This window comes from Mchenga conophoros, linkage group LG15 (genome assembly GCF_057382185.1).
Source record: "Mchenga conophoros isolate Kocher_MC1m ecotype Shallow Benthic linkage group LG15, M_conophoros_male_GT1.1, whole genome shotgun sequence".
In the NCBI taxonomy this organism is placed as follows: domain Eukaryota; kingdom Metazoa; phylum Chordata; class Actinopteri; order Cichliformes; family Cichlidae; genus Mchenga; species Mchenga conophoros.
Genome location: NC_140540.1, coordinates 38,826,734 through 38,845,067, shown reverse-complemented (window position 1 = coordinate 38,845,067; position 18,334 = coordinate 38,826,734). Strand labels below are relative to the sequence as shown.

Genomic DNA, 18,334 nt, shown 5'->3' with positions numbered 1-18,334 from the left:
CCTTGATGATAATAGTAATTTTCGTGAATAGGATAATGTGAGGGTTGAAATGCTACAGAAAATGAAGTGGAAGAAGATTTAACAAGAATCAACCTGAGCAGAAAATACATTAGCTTGCCTATTTACAGAATTGAACCCCCAAACTGGGATATGGGTTATTTGCATGTAAAATTAAAACATTTTAAAATATATTACTTTTGTTAGTGTTGTGTGAAAGTCTTGAGTCACCTCTCATAACCTATATTATGTTTCCAAGGAGCCAGACTTTCTTTATAATGGGCTATGACTGATTAAAGCATAAAAAGACACTTAACTCAAAGGGTAAAGCAATGCTGTCTGCTTGTAACAGACAACTTGGTAAAGAACCAAATTAAAATGGTCGTTTTAGGCAAGGTGCAAGCAGCCCATCGCATTTTTCTACCTTCTTTTTAGTTGAATCTACGTAAAATGCCGGAGATAATAATTTGCGAGGCATGAAACCGTACTTTTGCATTAACAGGCAATTTCTCCAGAAAATATCTCAGCGTAAAGTGCAGTGTTGGAAAGAGTTTCAGGCCTGTTACTTCTTTTTTCCTCGACTTGTCCTATCTACATCACATAGACCGTATGCATTTTTTTTAAAAATAGGGAAAAATCCAACAAAAACCTGAGATCCGTGTGAGCCACTGTTCATTGAAGCTTCATCTGAAATGGGCAAAGGCTGGTTATCAAGAAGCCATCCTTAAGGAAGGGAAATGGAGACGAAAGCCTGAGGTATTTGAAAAGTTACGCTTTCTGTGCATCTTGTGAATGTAATGACTAAAGAAGGAAGTCATCTAGGATGGTCAAACTTATACTATAGGTGCATGCTCTAGTAGCCTCCGGGGCACCTGTTGTTGTCAATTGACATTACATAAATAACATTGAATTATATTGAACTATAGAGACATTTAAAAATCGAAAAAACACAGTATAAAAAGAAGAAATAATGGCAGCTTTATTTCCTAAACATATGTAGTGCACATTGTTATGGTTATCCCTAAAAACCCCGACACAGATGACGAGGGTGTCATTTGAAAAGAGATATTATTATTATTATTATTATTTATTTATTTTTAACTTTATTTAACAAACAATGAGTATACAACATACGAACAGATGAAGTATACAAAACAACAGAACATTAACACAAAAAGCCAAGGGTAAAAGAAAAAGGTAACAATTATAAGGATACACGCAAAAATTCACATACATATATTGTTTTGAGAGCCTTTTTGTTGGTGCAGTCTGATATTGATTGTATGTACATTTCCACATCCTTAAAATAATGACAGAAATATGGTGTTTTGTTAGTAAACATTTATCATACTTCTTGGGGAACTTAAAGAAACAGAATAAAACATTTTCCCATCGTAAAGAAAACTCCCTTAAAATATGGACAATAACAAAGCTGCTAAATTCTTCCAGAATCTCTGTGTAAAAGAACAGTACCAAAAAAGATGTCTCACAGTTTCTGGATGATCCCCACAGAAAGTACAATTAGTATTAATTTCCCTTTTAAATTTTACCATGTAGTGACTGGCTGGATAACATTTATGTAGAATTTTAAATGAGACTTCTTTCACCTTATTTACAATCAAATATTTATGGGGGACCATCCAGACTGTCTTCCACTTGATATCTGGAACATATCGGTTCCAATAAGATATTATATATGGGAGAGAGACGATATCTTCTTGGAATAAACGACGTATTTTCTTATTTCTGTTACCAAGTTCCTGTGAAAAGCAGATTTTTCCTATTGGTGACTCAGCTGGATCAGGGAGAGTGACTGAGGTAGAGATTGAGCTGTCAGTGTTTTTATATAACATTAAAGTCCCTGAGGGTATGGCACCAAGCACCATTGAGAATTCCTGAACACTGATTGGAAAATTATATAGTGCAATAAAGTCGTTGTAAGTAAGTAGTTGTCCCTCTTTATTAACCAGCTGAGCCACCAATAGGATCCCATTTTGGACCCAAGTTTCCAGGAAAAGTGATTTATTTTTATATAAAATATCTCTGTTGTTCCAGATAAGGTATTTGTGAGGTGAGAAGTTGTGTTTATAAATGAGGGTCCACGCTAAGAAGAAGAAGAAGAGACTGAACAGGGTGATCCGAAGGGCCAGCTCTGTTCTAGGATGCCCTCTGGACCCAGTGGAGGTGGTGAGTGACAGGAGAACGGCGGCTAAGCTGTCATCCCTGTTGGACAACATCTCCCACCCCATGCAGCAGACTGTGACAGCACTGAGCAGCTCCTTCAGTGGGAGACTGCGGCACCCACGGTGTGGGACGGAGAGATTTCGCAGGTCTTTCCTCCCCACTGCTGTCAGACTCCACAACAAAGACTTTAACTGATCAAGCACACACATCCACACATGTGCAATAACACTAAGTGCAATAATCTTTTCTGGCATCGTTGTATTTTTACTCAGTTGTATATAGCATTCGTATTCTATTTTTATCTTATTGTATATTTTTATTCTATTTTATTCTACTGTATATAGTATTTTATTTTATTCTATTCTGTACAGTTGTGTACTGTATTTATTCTTATTGTATTCTAATTTTTGCGTCATAACTTTTGCACTGTCCACTTCCTGCTGTGACAAAACAAATTTCCCACGTGTGGGACTAATAAAGGTTATCTTATCTTATCTTATCTTAAGAGGACCTGCTTATGGAAGGATGAAAGCTTTACAGGGAGTTTCTCAACATTGTAATTACAATTTAAAGTAAAATTAAAGCCACCAAAATGAGAGAAAATATAATATGGTATAAAGTTCCAGATAGAGGTAGGGTTTTTAAGAAAATGTTTAGCCCAATTAATTTTGAAAGTGTTATTTAAAGTAGAAAAGTCTAAGACGTTAAGCCCACCTGATTCATATTTATTCATCACAACAGTTTTTCTAATATAATGCGTACGGTTTTTCCATATAAAATTAAAGAGCATACGGTCAATATCTTTACTAATTTTCTTATCCAGATGTAAGGAGAGAGCAGCATATGTTAATCGGGATATCCCTTCAGCTTTAGTAATTAACACTCTACCTTTCAAAGACAAGTCCCTTTGCAGCCACTGGTTGAACTTTTTTAGGGTTTTCTGTACAATTGGAGTGAAGTTTGAAGAGCATCTTGATTTTTAGTCTTTGGATATTAACAGTCCCAAGTATGTGACTTCTTATTTAACAGCGATATTACAGATAGTATTTGCAGGGCAGTCTTTAATTGCTAGTAACTCACACTTTTTTAGATTTAGGCATAAACCAGAGGCCTCAGAGAAATCACTAATCACAGTAAGAGCTGGAGGGATTTGGTTTGCATTCTTCGAGAAGAGTGTGGTGTCATCGGCTAACTGGCTGATGACGAGCTCCTTATCAGCTATGGTGATTCCTTGTACAACACTGTTTGAAATATTAGTTGCAAGAATTTGTGTACAAAGTAAAAATAAATATGGTGAAATAGGACATCCTTGGCGAATACCACGTTTCAGGTCAAATCTCGGGGTGGAGCCGTTAATCATTTTAATAGAACCATTGCCATTTGTGTATAAGGTTTTGACAGCTTTACAGAAAAACTTGCCAAAGCCAAATTTTTCCAAAGAGTGGAAAATAAATTGATGTTCAATTGTATCAAAAGCCTTATAAAAATCCAGGAAGAGAATGAAGCTATTGTCAGGTACCAGATCAGAGTAATCAAGTAAATCCAAAACCAGTCTAATGTTATTAGAAATGTGTCTGTTTCTCATAAAGCCTGATTGTGTCTCATCAGTAATTGTTTCCAAGACCTCTTTAATTCTGTTAGCAAGTATTAAAGCCATAATCTTATAGTCATTATTGAGCAGGGAGATGGGTCTCCAATTATCAATAAAGAGTAAGTCTTTGTTTGGTTTTGGAATAAGTGTTATGAGACCTTGAGTAAGAGGAGGGAGGGTGTTATTCTCTATACTTTCTGTAAAAATCTGCAGTAAAAACGGAGCCAGGAGATTAGAAAATGATTTATAAAACTCTGCAGTCAAACCGAAAAGAGATATTATAGCAGAGGTACGTATAGGAACCAATTCCCTACATCGTTTATTTTGTCAGTGCTCTTTAGGCGGTGGAACCACTCACCGGAAGTGGACTGTCATTCCGATTGTGTCCTTGTTAGCCGCCACAACGGGCAAGCAAATGTGTGTTGTTTGGGAAGATGAATTAAACTGTACCTAAGTAGTGAATCTGAACGACATCTCCGTGAAGCTGCTTTAACAGCATCATGCTGCGTGTAGGGAGCAGAGCTGCCTGGTGAGTTTGTATTTAATGAAGGAAACAGAAGCCAGGGTTAGCTACGGTGTGAGGCGAGCACATATGAAGCTGCTTCCTCTGACAGCTCAGGACGGCCGACCTGGTTCTGTGTAGATGACAGCAGCCCCATGTCATAGTAAGAAAGATAAAGGACACATATTATAGGAGTTATCACGGCTGTCTACGTGTGGAGTGCGTTTGGTTTATGTTGCCGGTGCTACTGCAGCATAAACGTTACCCTAGCATAAACCGGCTAAAAGTCTAGCTCGGTCGCTGAGTGTGTACAGCAGCTGCGTTATTTAAAAACAAAAACGATAGATTGACAGACCCCTGTTAACTGTGTCTGTACACTTAGTTAAGTGATTTATTGTAATAAACTGGGTTGTTTATAACGTTCAATGTCAAACCTGAAAACGTGTGCCATCTGCTTTCCTGCGTGTTGCTGCAGTCTATTGGGGCTACCTTGAACAAAAATGACTGCTTTTGTAACTGTTCTGTGGAAATGAGGTGTCTTTATTTTTTTCATCCACACCTCATCTCAGCGTGGCCTGCAGGAACCTGGTGGCCAACAACATGGGGGTGAGATTTCGGATACCCTTGCAGAAGCTGCACCCTCTCTCCCGTGCTATCCATCACCGTTACTCTGGAAACGGCAACCCTCAGCGCCCTCCTCATCGCACAGCAGCCCGCTATTTCACCTCCATGTCTCGGTTGCCCATGCGGCCGCCGAAGCCTCACCCGGGCTCTGGGGGCCACGGGTACCAGCAGCAGCGCAACTTCTGGGTGGCTCGCCTTGCTGCTCGGTTGCTGAAGCTCAGATATATTCTGCTGGGGAGTGCAGTGGGAGGAGGGTATACAGCTAAGAAGGTCAGTGTGGAGTGTTGTGCTTTGCTTGTCATGTGAGATGCAGGAAAACTGTTAAACATACTGAAGCGGTGATGTTTTTTTGTTTGTTTATGTTTTCTACCAGACCTATGATGAGTGGAAGGAAATGCTGCCTGATTTTAGTGAATACAACTGGGTGATTCCTGATTTTGTTTGGGAACTGAGCGAACAAATAGATCTTGGTAATTTTTTATTTTTATTTTTATTTTTTACAAACAATAATGATTAAATCCCTCACATTGTTTTCCACCAGCTGTATCATGAGCTGCAGCTCTGTCTTTTCCACCTGACTGTGTTATCCATTTTCACCTGCAGATAAACTGGCCAAAGCTCTACCAGAGATGGAAGAAATAGCCAAACTACTACCCGACTTTGACAAAATTGGGGAGAACTTCACGTTCCTCAAAAGCCTCCTCACCTCTGGTGAGTAAACAAAGCATCAGCATTCACTTAATGCAATTACATATTATTGTAAAAAATAGCATGTGCAGACATCTGAGTGTCAGGATTTAGAATGAAGGTTACAGTAGCTTCACTGAAGCAAACCTGCTTTCCTCTTCTACCTTCTTACCTGTAACATACTCCAAGGGTTGCATTTTTGGTCTCCGACCTCTAAGGGACCTGAGCAGAATGAGCAAGTAGACTTCTGTATCCTGTTACTTGCTGATTTTTCTGCTACACCCTTTCTACCTCTGGTTGTGGTTATTAAATGATTCCTTATTAACTGAACCGTCCAGTAATTGCGATTTTGTTTTATTGCTGACTTTGGTTTCATGGTGTCACCATTTAGATGGGTCCATGTGCAGCATTTATGTGTGGTATTATACCAATATAAATGTATACATGTCTGTTATTTCATGACTTTCATTTAAAAACATTATCTGTACAAACTGATTGTGTAAACTGTATGACGTTTCCTGTGATAAGGAATTTCACTACAGTACAAGTTTGTTCCTGGGAACATGAAAGCTTAGATTTAAATAAAATGGTAAATGGCCTGTATTTATATAGCGCTTTACTAGTCCCTAAGGACCCCAAAGCGCTTTACATATCCAGTCATCCACCCATTCACACACACATTCACACACTTTGTACTAATGAGCCTCACTGAGTATTGTGTAGGAGGCATTTTGACTGGATGAGGATTTGATCATGTTTTTTGTCATCGTACATCAGCATTAATGTTTAAATAAATACTAAATATTATATTCTGCCTACAAATGATGAAGGATCGGTTATGCTTTCATAATGAAAAGGCACTAATGATAACTGTAACATTTATGGCTTTTTTCAAGATGACGCCCATTTGAGGGTGTTCTTATCAATTTTAACAGTTTTCTATTAATTAGCTAGGTCACTTAAAGCTCTGGCACAGCAGTATCTTTGTATTAATATACATCATCTAGCTAGCTGTGTCCCTGCTTTGACCATCATCCCTTTGCTTCTGTCTTTTATGATTTTTATCTTGTGTTGTTCTTCCTTTCTCCTCCCCCCCTACCCTCCTGTTGTCCTCCACGTTCTTCACAGGTGTGAGTTTGGGTAGTGAAGTCAAAGGAGCTTCTGGTCTGCATCTGTTGTTAGGTGTGTAAACCCAGCTCTCAGTAGTGCTGCCCACTCCCCTCTTTTCTTTCTGTGGCTATCTGACAATTGTCTCGCCACAGCACTGGCATGGTGGCCATGATTTTGGCTCTGAAGGCAGTAGCAGAGCATCTTCCTGGGATATGCAGTTAAATGCTGCTGTCATTGTTCAGACTATTTACCGAGTTCAGTAAGTGTAACTATGAGGGTTAAAAGGTCTAATCTTGGACTAAGCTTTGCTTGAATTGGTAGAAGATTTCTCTACTGCATCTTGAAGTCACCCCAAATTCATAGAAACCTTGAAGTTTACCTTTCCATAGTTAATTTAGAGCATAAATTTTTATTTTTTTATTTTTAAGAAAAATCTACAGAAAGGGTCTGGAGAGCTCATAAATGCAGATCATTGTTTTTACCTGTAGTATCTCCCCTTTTCCGTTTTCCTTTCTTTAAACCGGACTGTCCTCGGCTGTGCTTTGTCCTACTGTGTTGTGTATTCTTTGCCTCCTTTGACTTCCACCCTTTTTTCTCACCAGGGTTTTTTGCTTCTGTCATTCTTTCATCACTAATCGTTGGGGCAGGTTTGTTTTGCTCAAACTTATTGTTATTCAAATGGTTGGAAAATGAACACAAAGCTGATTAAGATGTAAATGAATTCTAATAATCAATCCAAACAATTAGCTGAAATTAATTAAATAACAATAATGTAACCCTTAAATGGGTTAAGATTAATAAAGGTAGTTCATTGCACAACAGTATGTGAAATATTTACCTGAAGGGATTCCCACACAGATGTGACCACGCCTTTGCAAGGAGTCATAATAACAGCAGGGAGTGTCTCTGGCTCTTACTCACGCACTATTAACACTTAATGTACCTGTAATGGCTTCAGGAAAAATATTTGTCCATTGATATAATCAATATACTTATTCCCAATGCTACTACATTTTTCTCTGTACATGTTCATTCTGTTGCTTAGTAGAGTTTTCCTTGTGCATTGTCATAACATGTCTGGAAAACTTAATTTCACCAGTTTTGATTAGGTGCCAAAGGAATATTAGAAAATTAAATGTAAAGATCTTAAAGAAGTCAGTTCTTGAATTGCTTTTTGTCCATCTAAAACTGTGTTCCTAACAAGGTATGGAAGTTAATCAGAGTCAAAGATGTCAGCGTCAAACGGATGGAACCATTTACAGTATTTCAGTGCTTCAACATCTAGTCCTAGCTGTGCTAAGTTTTCTGATGATTATCAGACTGTTATACGTTCCTGAATAGCTTGAAAAACTTATGTAGTGCTACATTTTCCAGACATTTGAATTTTAGTCATTCTGCTCTTCTATTTTTCTATCGGGGGTCTTTTAGCCATAGTCACAACTCTCCTAGTTTGAGCTGCATGTAATAATATTTATGTATTTGCATTAGTAATCTTATCCTGGGTTGTTATGTCTCCTCTGATAGAAACTTCAGGTGATCCTCCACTAAATGCCACAGATTCCTCTGCTGCAGTCGCACATGAAGCTGGTGACAAGCAGTACAAAAAGGCAAGTAGATAGAATCTGCTCACACTTCCTAGTTTTTCTTCTCTTTACTCTGACACAGCTTGGTCTCGCTCAGCTCCTGTCTGCTACTTTTCGCTTCAAGGAAAAGAACTATGATCATTTAAATCAAAATGCCCCCCAAGAAACGTAAATGTTAGTTTGTATTACTCGAAAAAATTGTACATTTTTAAATGTAATATGCTTTGAAGACCTGGCAGCGATTGAGGTCCATAGTCTTTAGCAGTGTACTACTTGGGGTTCGTTTTGATTCAGTGAGTTCTTCTGAATGTGAAATGTGAGTTAAACACAATCTTACCAGCCGATACACAGATATATAAAGGTGTAATAGTGAGAACAAAGTTTGTACAAGAACAGTGTTAATTAAAGATGGTAAATTGCCAAAAAGCTGTCTGTAAGTGCTGCTAGAGTAGTTTGATCTTCATCAAAGTTTTAAACCTGTACCTGCAAACTGTACAGCACCAAATCAAAGTGTTAACTGCAAGTTCTTACACACACTGCTGAACATGTGCGAAGTTTATTGACTGTTGTCTCACGTCGGTGGATAGTTGCTTCTTTTAACTTTATTTCCTTATTTACACAGTTATTTCATTTCTGTTGTCCTTGTGCTGTTTTGTATGTTTTGTACTTTGTATGTATGTTTGTTTTGTTTTCTGTTTCAGCGCATCCATGTCCTATTATTTATTTATCTATTTTTACCTTGTTTGTGTCTGCGTGCGTATGTGTGGTGTATGTGATTGTGTATAAGTGTGCTTGTTTAACAGTCTCTAAAGTTTAAAGGAAAGTGACAGCGACTTGGAGTATTAGGAGGTGCTTTTACAAAACAAAACTTTCCTATTCCCTATTTTTTCTATGATCATGGTCTCCAACATGAACAAAACACCACTTTTTATTATATTATTTGCACATTTCACAGAGTGAAAAAGCAAAAGGATGCACACAATTTGACATACGTCATGGTGGGGACTCTTGAACTATTTTTCCTGCTATTTAGTATGCTTTGTGCTTCACCCTGACCGATATCTCAGTGCCTGCTTCGCTTGGTTAATCTTCAACTTCCGACCAGTTGTTTTCAGGTCCATTTAACGTTGTTTTGCAGCACATCTAAACATTTTGGTCAAAACTTGAAACTTGTTTTACAGAAGTTGTGTTATTGAGGAATTATGAACTTCAGGCAAAGTGTTGTTCCACTCATGATGAGCAGATAGCCAAAAATCCTCAGTGGAGCATAATAATGAGCAAATGCAACAGTATCACAGTTGCTGCCACTCGCTGAGAGGCACTGGTTGTCGTATTAGTTGCCTCTTCTGCCTTCAGTCTGACAAAGTTCAGCATCTCTGTGTTTTGGATTTAGGAGAGGCTGACTTTGCTCAGTTACACTGATGATGGTGGCAAGATTAACACAGCCAAAGACTGTGATTCGTTTTAATGACAACCCTTAATTAATACAGTTTAATTTTGACTCAAAAACAAAATAAATCCCAGAGACAAAGACAGACGCCCTCTGCTGTAGCCCTGTGTTGGGTTACTGCAGTGGCCTGTAATGCTGGCCTGCCCCGTGGCCTGCAGATGTTTTTGTTGCGCCTCCTGCCTTTTTCTCACTATGACATACCTCAGCAGGGTCTGCTTGGCGAGCTCATTCTTATTCAGCAGCAGATCCAGCGGCACGAGGAGGAGGTCCGACGGGCCGCTGCAGCCAGTAGTGCACGCCCCCAACCGTCAGAGCCTGCTCCGAACCCCAGCCCCCCTCAACAGTCACGCAAGGTGAAGGTCCAGTCCCGCTTAGATCTGCTCTATCATACAAGAGACTCCTAAAGCTTTATAGCTACAGCACAGATTTAAATCGTTGGACTAAGTAATGTCAGCCAGCGCTACCTTAAAAAAAAAACACTAGAGTAACTTCACACCCAGTGAAAATCAGTGTTTCCTCTCTGAAAGGTTCAAGCCTCTTTACCTCAGCGGTGCTGATGGGCACAATTAAAAGTGTGAAAATAACCACACATGAGTATACTAAACAGTTACTGTAGCGGTGACCTCATAAGATTTTCAGCTGGTGTAAAGTTGGTGTATATATATTTGTTTTTGTTAAACTTGTAGTCCACATAAATTGGCCTGTCAGCAGATTTTATTCCACCCTCTACAGTATTAAAAAGCAGTCGTCTTCTTTGACTGTGTAGTTTGAGTTTGTTTTGCCAGTGTGCTGTTGAAAGGGCTTGCATGGACCACAACAGCTGGGTTTGCTAGAAATGGTGACTATAGCCAGCGTCATTCTCCCACGCAAGTGGCTGGATAATCATCAGCAGTACTGCATTATTGTGCAGAAGCGCTGCATGGAGTGGAGTGAAGCCTGCCGCATGGTGTGAGCTACACTTTTTTTTTAAACTCTCATGAGTGGATCTAACTTTTCTTTATCAATTTACTTCATCAACACGCTTAAGCTCTTTAAGAGCTCCTTAAAGCTCCTTAAAAATAATGAAGCGATCTCTTAGCTTTTCAAAAATCTTTGCTATGTATTGAAAGAATGTAAGTTGAAGAACATTTCTTACCCCTGTTGTGCAGTATAGAAATGGTTTTTAATGAAATAGTTTGGTGTGTCTTTAAATTCCTTTTCTTCTTCTTCTATCATTTGTCCATGTCTGCTGTGCCTCCTGCTTCCTGTCCCACATCTCATTGTTCCAAACATGTTGCATATATATAATATACAAAATAAAATACAGTTTGTCCAATCATTAAAATTAAGCTGTAATGGCAGTGAATTTGTGATTAAGTTCACTCTGTGATTTGTGCCTGTTTGTGAATCATAGTGTGTTGATTGAAGCTGAGCGATGCCAGAATGATAGTATGTGCCTGAAATTTGTGTTCCTCTCTTGCATTAACTTGACTTTCAACTCTCTCCGTAGACAGAATGCACGGATTGAGCCTTTATGATGCCGGTGGGAGTTCAGTTGTTTGAAGGTGTTCTGTGAGAGTCGTGGGGTTAGCTCTTGTATTCAGAAGAGAAAGGAAGCATTAACGTTTGTTGTTGTTGTTTTTTTTTTTTTTTTTCTTTGTCTCTTCTGTGATCTTTAGTCATCTGACAAAGAAAAGATAGACCAGCTCCAAGAAGAGCTGCTGCGCACTCAGGTACAGTAGCTGTGACTTTCTCCTTGCTTAAATGTAAATGTTGAAATGTTTCTGGTTGTTAGTTTTGACACTGCTATTTGTCCATTAGCTAAGATATCAGCGCATGCTGGAGAGACTGGAGAAGGAAAACAAAGAGTTGAGGAAAGTGGTGCTGCAAAAAGATGATAAGGGCATTCACCAAAGGAAAGTGAAGGTGGGTTATGAACATATTAAACACATACAGATTCTCTTTTTCCTGGTCTAGATTTTACTTTAATTGGGATTGCTTTTTCAGATGTGAGCATTGCAGATATCTGGAATATTTTCCAGATAGGTCCCAGAGTGTTGGGCAGTTACATTTTATTATGATTAATATCTGTTAATGATAAAAAAAAGTGTTGCCTTTCATAGATTTAGTTATTCTCCAGCTCTTCTTTGTTGTGACAGCTAATTACTCAAAGACTGATAATTAATTACTGTTCTGTCTCCTTGTGTAGAAATCCCTTATTGATATGTATTCTGAAGTCCTGGATGTCTTGTCGGACTATGATGCCAACTACAACACCCAGGACCACCTACCCAGGGTACATATGAGCTTTATTTGTTGAACATCTGTGTGTTTTTTAAGAAACAACATTTTTGTGTCATTTTTGTGTGTGTTCGTGGGTGTGTGTTAGAATTGATAGCTTGACTCATAAAAATCAACAAACAACTTCCTAAATACCCGAAAGGTTGATTCTGTTAATCAACGAATCAACTTTTTGGGATTTCCTTACGTGGATGATTGAGTGTGCATCAAAACTTTGTAAATATGTTGCCAAACTTGCATTTATTGTTACTGGATCCCAGAAGGCCTTCTGTTTCATTTTCCATTATCCCAACGCTGTTTGGTTGAGCTGTTTACCTTTCCCTGTCTCTTTGTGTGGTCTCACCCTCTTCCTAAACTTGTGCTTCAGGTCGTTGTGGTGGGCGATCAGAGTGCTGGAAAGACCAGCGTGCTCGAGATGATAGCACAAGCCAGGATATTTCCCAGGGGCTCAGGAGAGATGATGACACGCTCTCCCGTCAAGGTGTGTGTGGCCAGTGTGGTTCGCGTGTGTGTGAAAGATTTCATATTTATTTATATGGCCCTTATTTAATTGAATATTTTTTCACAACATGGTCAGAAAATGTCATCATAAACAGGTTTACATAAGGAACAACAAAGATGTTTTTGAGTGTTGTCACACAAGCATTCTGGGAAGTTAAACCAACATTGACTCATTTTTTTAAATACATAAAAACTCTTATGTTGTGTAGGTAACATTAAGTGAAGGCCCTCACCACGTGGCCATGTTCAAGGACAGTGGCCGAGAGTTTGACCTAACCAAAGAGGAAGATGTAAGTGACACAGTCTTCAATCCATCCATTTGATAGAAACTACAACTTCAAGCTAGTTGTTTCATTAAAGTATTTATTGTGCTCTTTCTTTCTGTGTCCCACAGCTGGCTGCTCTCAGGCATGAGATTGAGCTGAGGATGAGGAAAAGTGTGAAGGAAGGACAGACAGTCAGCTCTGAGGTTGTACATATACTAACACTCAGATTAAACATAAAGTTTTTTTTCCTGCAGTGTTTCATGAAATGATGTTTTCTATTCTGTATGTTAGACAATATCCTTGAGCGTTAAAGGGCCTGGCATCCAGAGGATGGTACTCGTTGACTTACCGGGTGTAATCAGTGTAAGTCTATATTCTGCGTATAATAATGTTTCAAATTCCTTTGGCTGTATTAGGATTTCATTTGGGGTTTTTTCTATAATTTACCTTATTTTGATTTACCAATATGTAATAGATAATTTTTAAAAAATCTAAAATTTATTTGTTTTCCTAAAGTGTAGAAGTTGCTGTTAGAGTCACTATTTCACTTTTTGTGAAAATTGCAGTCTTAAAAAGTTATTTAATGTCTTGTAGACGGTGACTGCGGGCATGGCAACAGACACTAAGGAAACCATCTTCAGCATCAGCAAGGCCTACATGCAAAACCCCAATGCAATCATCCTCTGTATTCAGGGTAAGATATGCATATGTTTCCATTTACAGTAATAAAACCAGCACATATCAAAGTGAGAGAAGAGGTGATCTCTACGTGGACTAACCCTCTTGCTCGTTGTCCAGATGGCAGTGTGGATGCAGAGCGGAGCATTGTAACAGACCTGGTTAGCCAGATGGACCCTCAGGGAAAGAGGACCATCTTTGTCCTGACCAAAGTGGACCTGGCTGAGAAGAACCTGGCCAGCCCAAGCAGAGTAACTAGTCTTTGCCATCTAAGAAAATGTTGTAAAATAGTTACTTTATAGGTAAAAGATATACTATTAACAGCTTCGAAAGCTTTATTTTATTTTAATTTCTTAATGTAGTGGCAAAAATACAGGTCTGCCTAATGATTCTTGACACCTAAAAAAAACATTATCATGACATTGTTGTTCATCGTGTTAAAATGACTTCTTAAAAGTGATCATGTTGATTCGTCATGCAATTATTGCAGTGTGATTAGAGCTATTTGCAACTACACCACAAGAGGGCGCTAAATCCTTACAGTTTAACCAGATTTTCTTGGCAAGTCAGCACCTGGTTTCAGAAAACAGTGTGCACACAACAGAATAGAGAATTTCAGTCATATTTGTCTTTTGGTTTTTTTTGCCATCTTCTTTTTCAGATTCAGCAAATAGTGGAAGGCAAGCTGTTTCCCATGAAAGCCCTGGGCTACTTTGCTGTTGTAACAGGAAAAGGTGACGTCCACTACTGTGAACTCCAGCATGCTACATTTATTTTTGTGTCCCTTAATGATGACTTTTAGGTCAATAATGTCACATTTCCATAGAGAAATTTGTTTTAAAATGTTTTATCTCCACTTTAGCTTAACTAAACAGCAGGTGAAGTAGGTAGCCAGGTAGATGACCCTCCCTGTGTGAGGGAAGCAGAAAGCATTCAGGGATGCCTGCTGTTAAAACAAAGAACATGTGCAGGGAATCACAAGGTGTCTCATTCATCTTTGCCATAAGGAAGTCATTGTTTTCTGTGATGCATTCAGAGAAATGCAGTAATGCAAATGCAGTAATTTTTAAATTGCGAACTGGAGCAGAGCAGCAAGCCTTCCTACATGAGCATGACACGTATTCTACTAAATGAAGGCTACATTTAGTACAAGCTTGCTCTCAAATAAAGGCCTTCTGCCTTTGGGCTAAATAAAAGACTCGGCCACTATTTGATAGAAATACATTATGTAACACACAGCATTGCATAGAATAGTCGCTAATTTATGTGAAATTATTTGCTCATACTTTTTATTGCTAATTGCTTGTGTCCAGGAAGCAGTGCTGAAAGCATAGACTCCATCAAAGACTATGAAGAGGACTTCTTTCAGAACTCTAGGTTACTCAGGCAAGTTATACCATCTAATATGCAGCTTCTAAAAGTTCATCAAATAAGTAATTCCAGAGTTGAGAAATAATTTGTGTGCACAACTAGGGACGGCATGCTGAAAGCTCACCAGGTGACTACAAAGAACTTGAGTCTGGCCGTCGCTGACTGCTTCTGGAAGATGGTGCGGGAGTCTGTAGAGCAACAAGCTGATGTCTTCAAAGGTATGACAGCACCTTCAGCATTTAATTTTATCCTATAAAGAACCAATTGATTCATATAGATTGGTTGTTTGCAATGAAACATTTATATGGTCAGATCTGTTTGCAGTGATGTGCATGTTAATAATGTGAATAGGCATGTTAGGATTAACAGTAAAAGGAGTAGCTGATCTTACTCTTTTCAGTCTCCCTATATTGGCTTTCCTCAGCCACTCTGCCATACTTTTCCACCCCCTCTGTCTTGACTTCCAACTACAATTAGTCTAGACAGTCTCAAGCTCATTGCTAACAGCATAAGAGATTTATGGCCATGAGACTTCACATCCCATAGGTCCATTGTGTTGAGCATCGATCCATATCCCATCAAATCACATGCAGCCAGCTTCCATCCTCCATTCTTGGCGCCACCACATCTCCACAAACCAGCAATTAGCCTAATCTCCACTGTGGATAGGGAGCTGTGGAAAGGGGCAAGAAGCTCAGTGTGCTAGTGTGTCTCTGTGTGCATACGCGAGAGGTAAAACTCTGACTTTTGATAAAATTGTGTGATTGGCCCCATCTTCCCTCCTCCCCAGAGACCAGTTAGGGAGAGTAAGTGTGCAAAACCCTCATCCCCTGTTATTAGAGAATAAACACCATCTGGTGACTGAAGGCTGCCGTCATATCATGCTATGTGAGAAAAGGCCAGGCTCTCTCTGTATAGGCTCATTGCTTGATGATGATCGAGATCTGTCAAAGGATGGAGCATAATCTCCATGGTGAAAAAGAAAGAAAGATTTAAGTGTTCAGTTTCAGCCAGGCAGAAGAATGAGCACTAGATAATTTGATGATTAGGGTCTGTTGGAGCTTTATGATGTTGCCGTCTATATTAAAATTATAATGTCACGTTTCATGTGTAAGACTGTTTAAAAATATATTATAGCCTCTGCACACTGTCTCACCTACTACTATTTTATTAAATCACAACATCTCAGACTAAGTGACCCTCATCAGGTACAAAACAGTTTTCATACAATCCATCCAGTCTGAATGCTGATGGTCCCTCTTTAGAACTGTGTGGATGTAATCGATGATAACAGTAGTTGCTCTTTATTTAGAGGTTTTATCACTAAACCAACAATTGCATTACTGTCGTTATGGAAGTTTTTACCAGTTAGTTCTCTTATCAGGATTATTTGTTTATTTCCTGTGGGTCATTCAGGTGTGCAGTGATTTTAAACCACGTAAGATTGAAATTTGTTCATATTGAAGTTGAAAATGTTTGTTTAGATATTCCTTTTCATGATCCCTGCTTTAACCAGCTTCACGATTCAACCTGGAGACAGAATGGAAGAACAACTACCCTCGTCTAAGAGAGCTGGACAGGGTAGGAAACACAAACAGCCATTTCTTTGAACTCTCACATAGTTCTTTATAAAAGCAAGCTTGCTCATTAGTGATGGATATTTTATAAATTACATTTGTGTTTTTAAAAAAAAATGTCCTTAAGAAATAAGAGTTTATTAATATGTTAAAATTGCATAATGTAATTTAAAATTACATTAAAGGTTTTTAATGTAGTATTTAATCTTTTTGCAGAATGAACTGTTTGAAAAGGCTAAAAATGAAATCTTGGATGAAGTTATTAGTTTGAGTCAGGTGACTCCACAACACTGGTAAGTTCCTCTTGAACTAACATCATGATTTATTATTCTTTAGTTGGTCTCACCATCATTTCAGTGACTTTGTTAGTTTTAGTTGTTTGTGAGGTGAATGATATTTCATGTTATGGGGAAAGAGCAGTGTTAAAATGTGCATTAGTACTTAACCAGCCATGAGCTAAAAAGCAGATCTTTGTCTGCATGTAGCTGTATGTGAATACCACAATGAGTAAAACCTTGCTTAAATGAGATCTATGCATGCTGTTGTGGGAATCCCCTGTGTGCGTGGCATCAGTTTTCTCTGATCAATAATCTGATGAATGGCCCATGGACAGGAGCAGGGGTGGCCCTGTTAGCCAGCCAGCAGCCAGCCAGCATTATTGGAAATGGCTCTTATTGACAGTGAGGAGTGCTAGCTGGAACAAAAGGGGACCTAATGAAATATGGCTGTGCGTTTATGATAAATGAGATAAGTGCAACGCTTCCCTGGTCTCAGCGGGATTTGGGACTCGGGGGAATGCTGGGTTTTGTTCTGCGTCGCTGTGGAGAGTGTGGATGCTGTTAGCTTTTAACAGGGTCATAGTATAGATGTTGGAGTTTACAGTCGAGCGTCCCTCTTTGCTCATTGTTTTCCTGCTCCGGCTGACGACTTAACTGCACTCAGCTGGACACCTTGGTCCAAAGCACTCTTTTTGTGTTTTTGTCTGTCTTCTATCTGTAACTAAAAGTGATAATCCAAATCTTCAAGATCTTAACATGGGTTAGAGTTATTGAGCTACAAAGTTTGGTACAAGTCGGCGCACATCTCTTTCAGAACTGACTTGTTTTTTTTCCTTCTTGTAGGGAATCTATTCTACAGAAAAAGCTGTGGGAACGTGTTTCCACCCATGTAATTGAGAACATCTACCTGCCTGCTGCCCAAACAATGGACTCTGGTACCTTTAACACCACTGTAGACATCAAGCTCAAACAGTGGACTGACAAGCAGCTCCCACACAAAGCACTGGAGGTGCAGCACACTTGCTTTATTAGTCAGCTCATATCATGATTCATTCAGTTAAAGTGTTTGTTGTTATTTTAAGAATTTTTTTATTACATTTTGGTGAGTTCACTGTAGGGCTGTTTGATATAACGATATATATCGGATGACGATATAAAAATGTCTATGTTTAATTTTACGCTATCGTTTGTTTCGTGGTGTCGCAAAAATAAACTGTTTACTGCAATATTTTTTCGTTTTGATGGTCACTGTAGTGGCTATATTAATTTCTTAAAGTTCTCTCTTTCTCTTATATTTAATATAACCACACTACGGACAGACAAGCGCCTGTATTTATGCGTTGTCGTTAGCAACAACAACGGTAACTCCATCGCGTCACGTGTCCGCTTGTTTATTTTCCACATAAACCTTTCACAATAAAGCTCAAGATCCTGTTGAGACTTTTCAAAATAAACTGAATCACGTGAAAGAGTATGCAGAGTTTATGGATGAGAAGCAAAAAAGAGCCGTCGGGTGCTAAAAAATAGACCTTAGACTCAAACGTTAGAACAGGCTTTTCCCCGCAGCACGCCGTGTAATAAATACTCACAAAGAAAACGGCGGCCGTTACAACTTATGTCTAAAAATGTATCGTTTCATGCATCGGTTAAAAAAC

At 38.8% G+C, this 18,334-nt stretch overlaps 1 protein-coding gene across 4 annotated transcripts in view; it reads left to right on the top strand.

The window, feature by feature from the left end:
- The first annotated feature begins 4,120 nt into the window (after positions 1-4,120).
- Positions 4,121-18,334, top strand: part of opa1 (OPA1 mitochondrial dynamin like GTPase) — a 35,400-nt gene continuing 21,186 nt past the window's right edge. Inside the window, exons 1-22 of one of the 4 annotated variants that reach the window (XM_085247021.1) lie at positions 4,121-4,301; positions 4,844-5,168; positions 5,272-5,368; positions 5,502-5,609; positions 6,714-6,767; positions 8,220-8,302; positions 9,938-10,081; positions 11,387-11,440; positions 11,529-11,633; positions 11,917-12,003; positions 12,376-12,489; positions 12,719-12,799; positions 12,904-12,978; positions 13,067-13,138; positions 13,370-13,469; positions 13,574-13,704; positions 14,115-14,187; positions 14,767-14,839; positions 14,927-15,042; positions 16,341-16,405; positions 16,618-16,694; positions 17,523-17,688. In XM_085247021.1, the coding sequence (XP_085103147.1) occupies positions 4,273-4,301; positions 4,844-5,168; positions 5,272-5,368; positions 5,502-5,609; positions 6,714-6,767; positions 8,220-8,302; positions 9,938-10,081; positions 11,387-11,440; positions 11,529-11,633; positions 11,917-12,003; positions 12,376-12,489; positions 12,719-12,799; positions 12,904-12,978; positions 13,067-13,138; positions 13,370-13,469; positions 13,574-13,704; positions 14,115-14,187; positions 14,767-14,839; positions 14,927-15,042; positions 16,341-16,405; positions 16,618-16,694; positions 17,523-17,688 (2,229 nt within the window). In that variant the 5' untranslated portion in view covers positions 4,121-4,272. The remainder of the gene's footprint in view (positions 4,302-4,843; positions 5,169-5,271; positions 5,369-5,501; positions 5,610-6,713; positions 6,768-8,219; positions 8,303-9,937; positions 10,082-11,386; positions 11,441-11,528; positions 11,634-11,916; positions 12,004-12,375; positions 12,490-12,718; positions 12,800-12,903; positions 12,979-13,066; positions 13,139-13,369; positions 13,470-13,573; positions 13,705-14,114; positions 14,188-14,766; positions 14,840-14,926; positions 15,043-16,340; positions 16,406-16,617; positions 16,695-17,522; positions 17,689-18,334) is intronic. The other 3 variants (XM_085247022.1, XM_085247023.1, XM_085247024.1) reach the window with 3 other exon arrangements.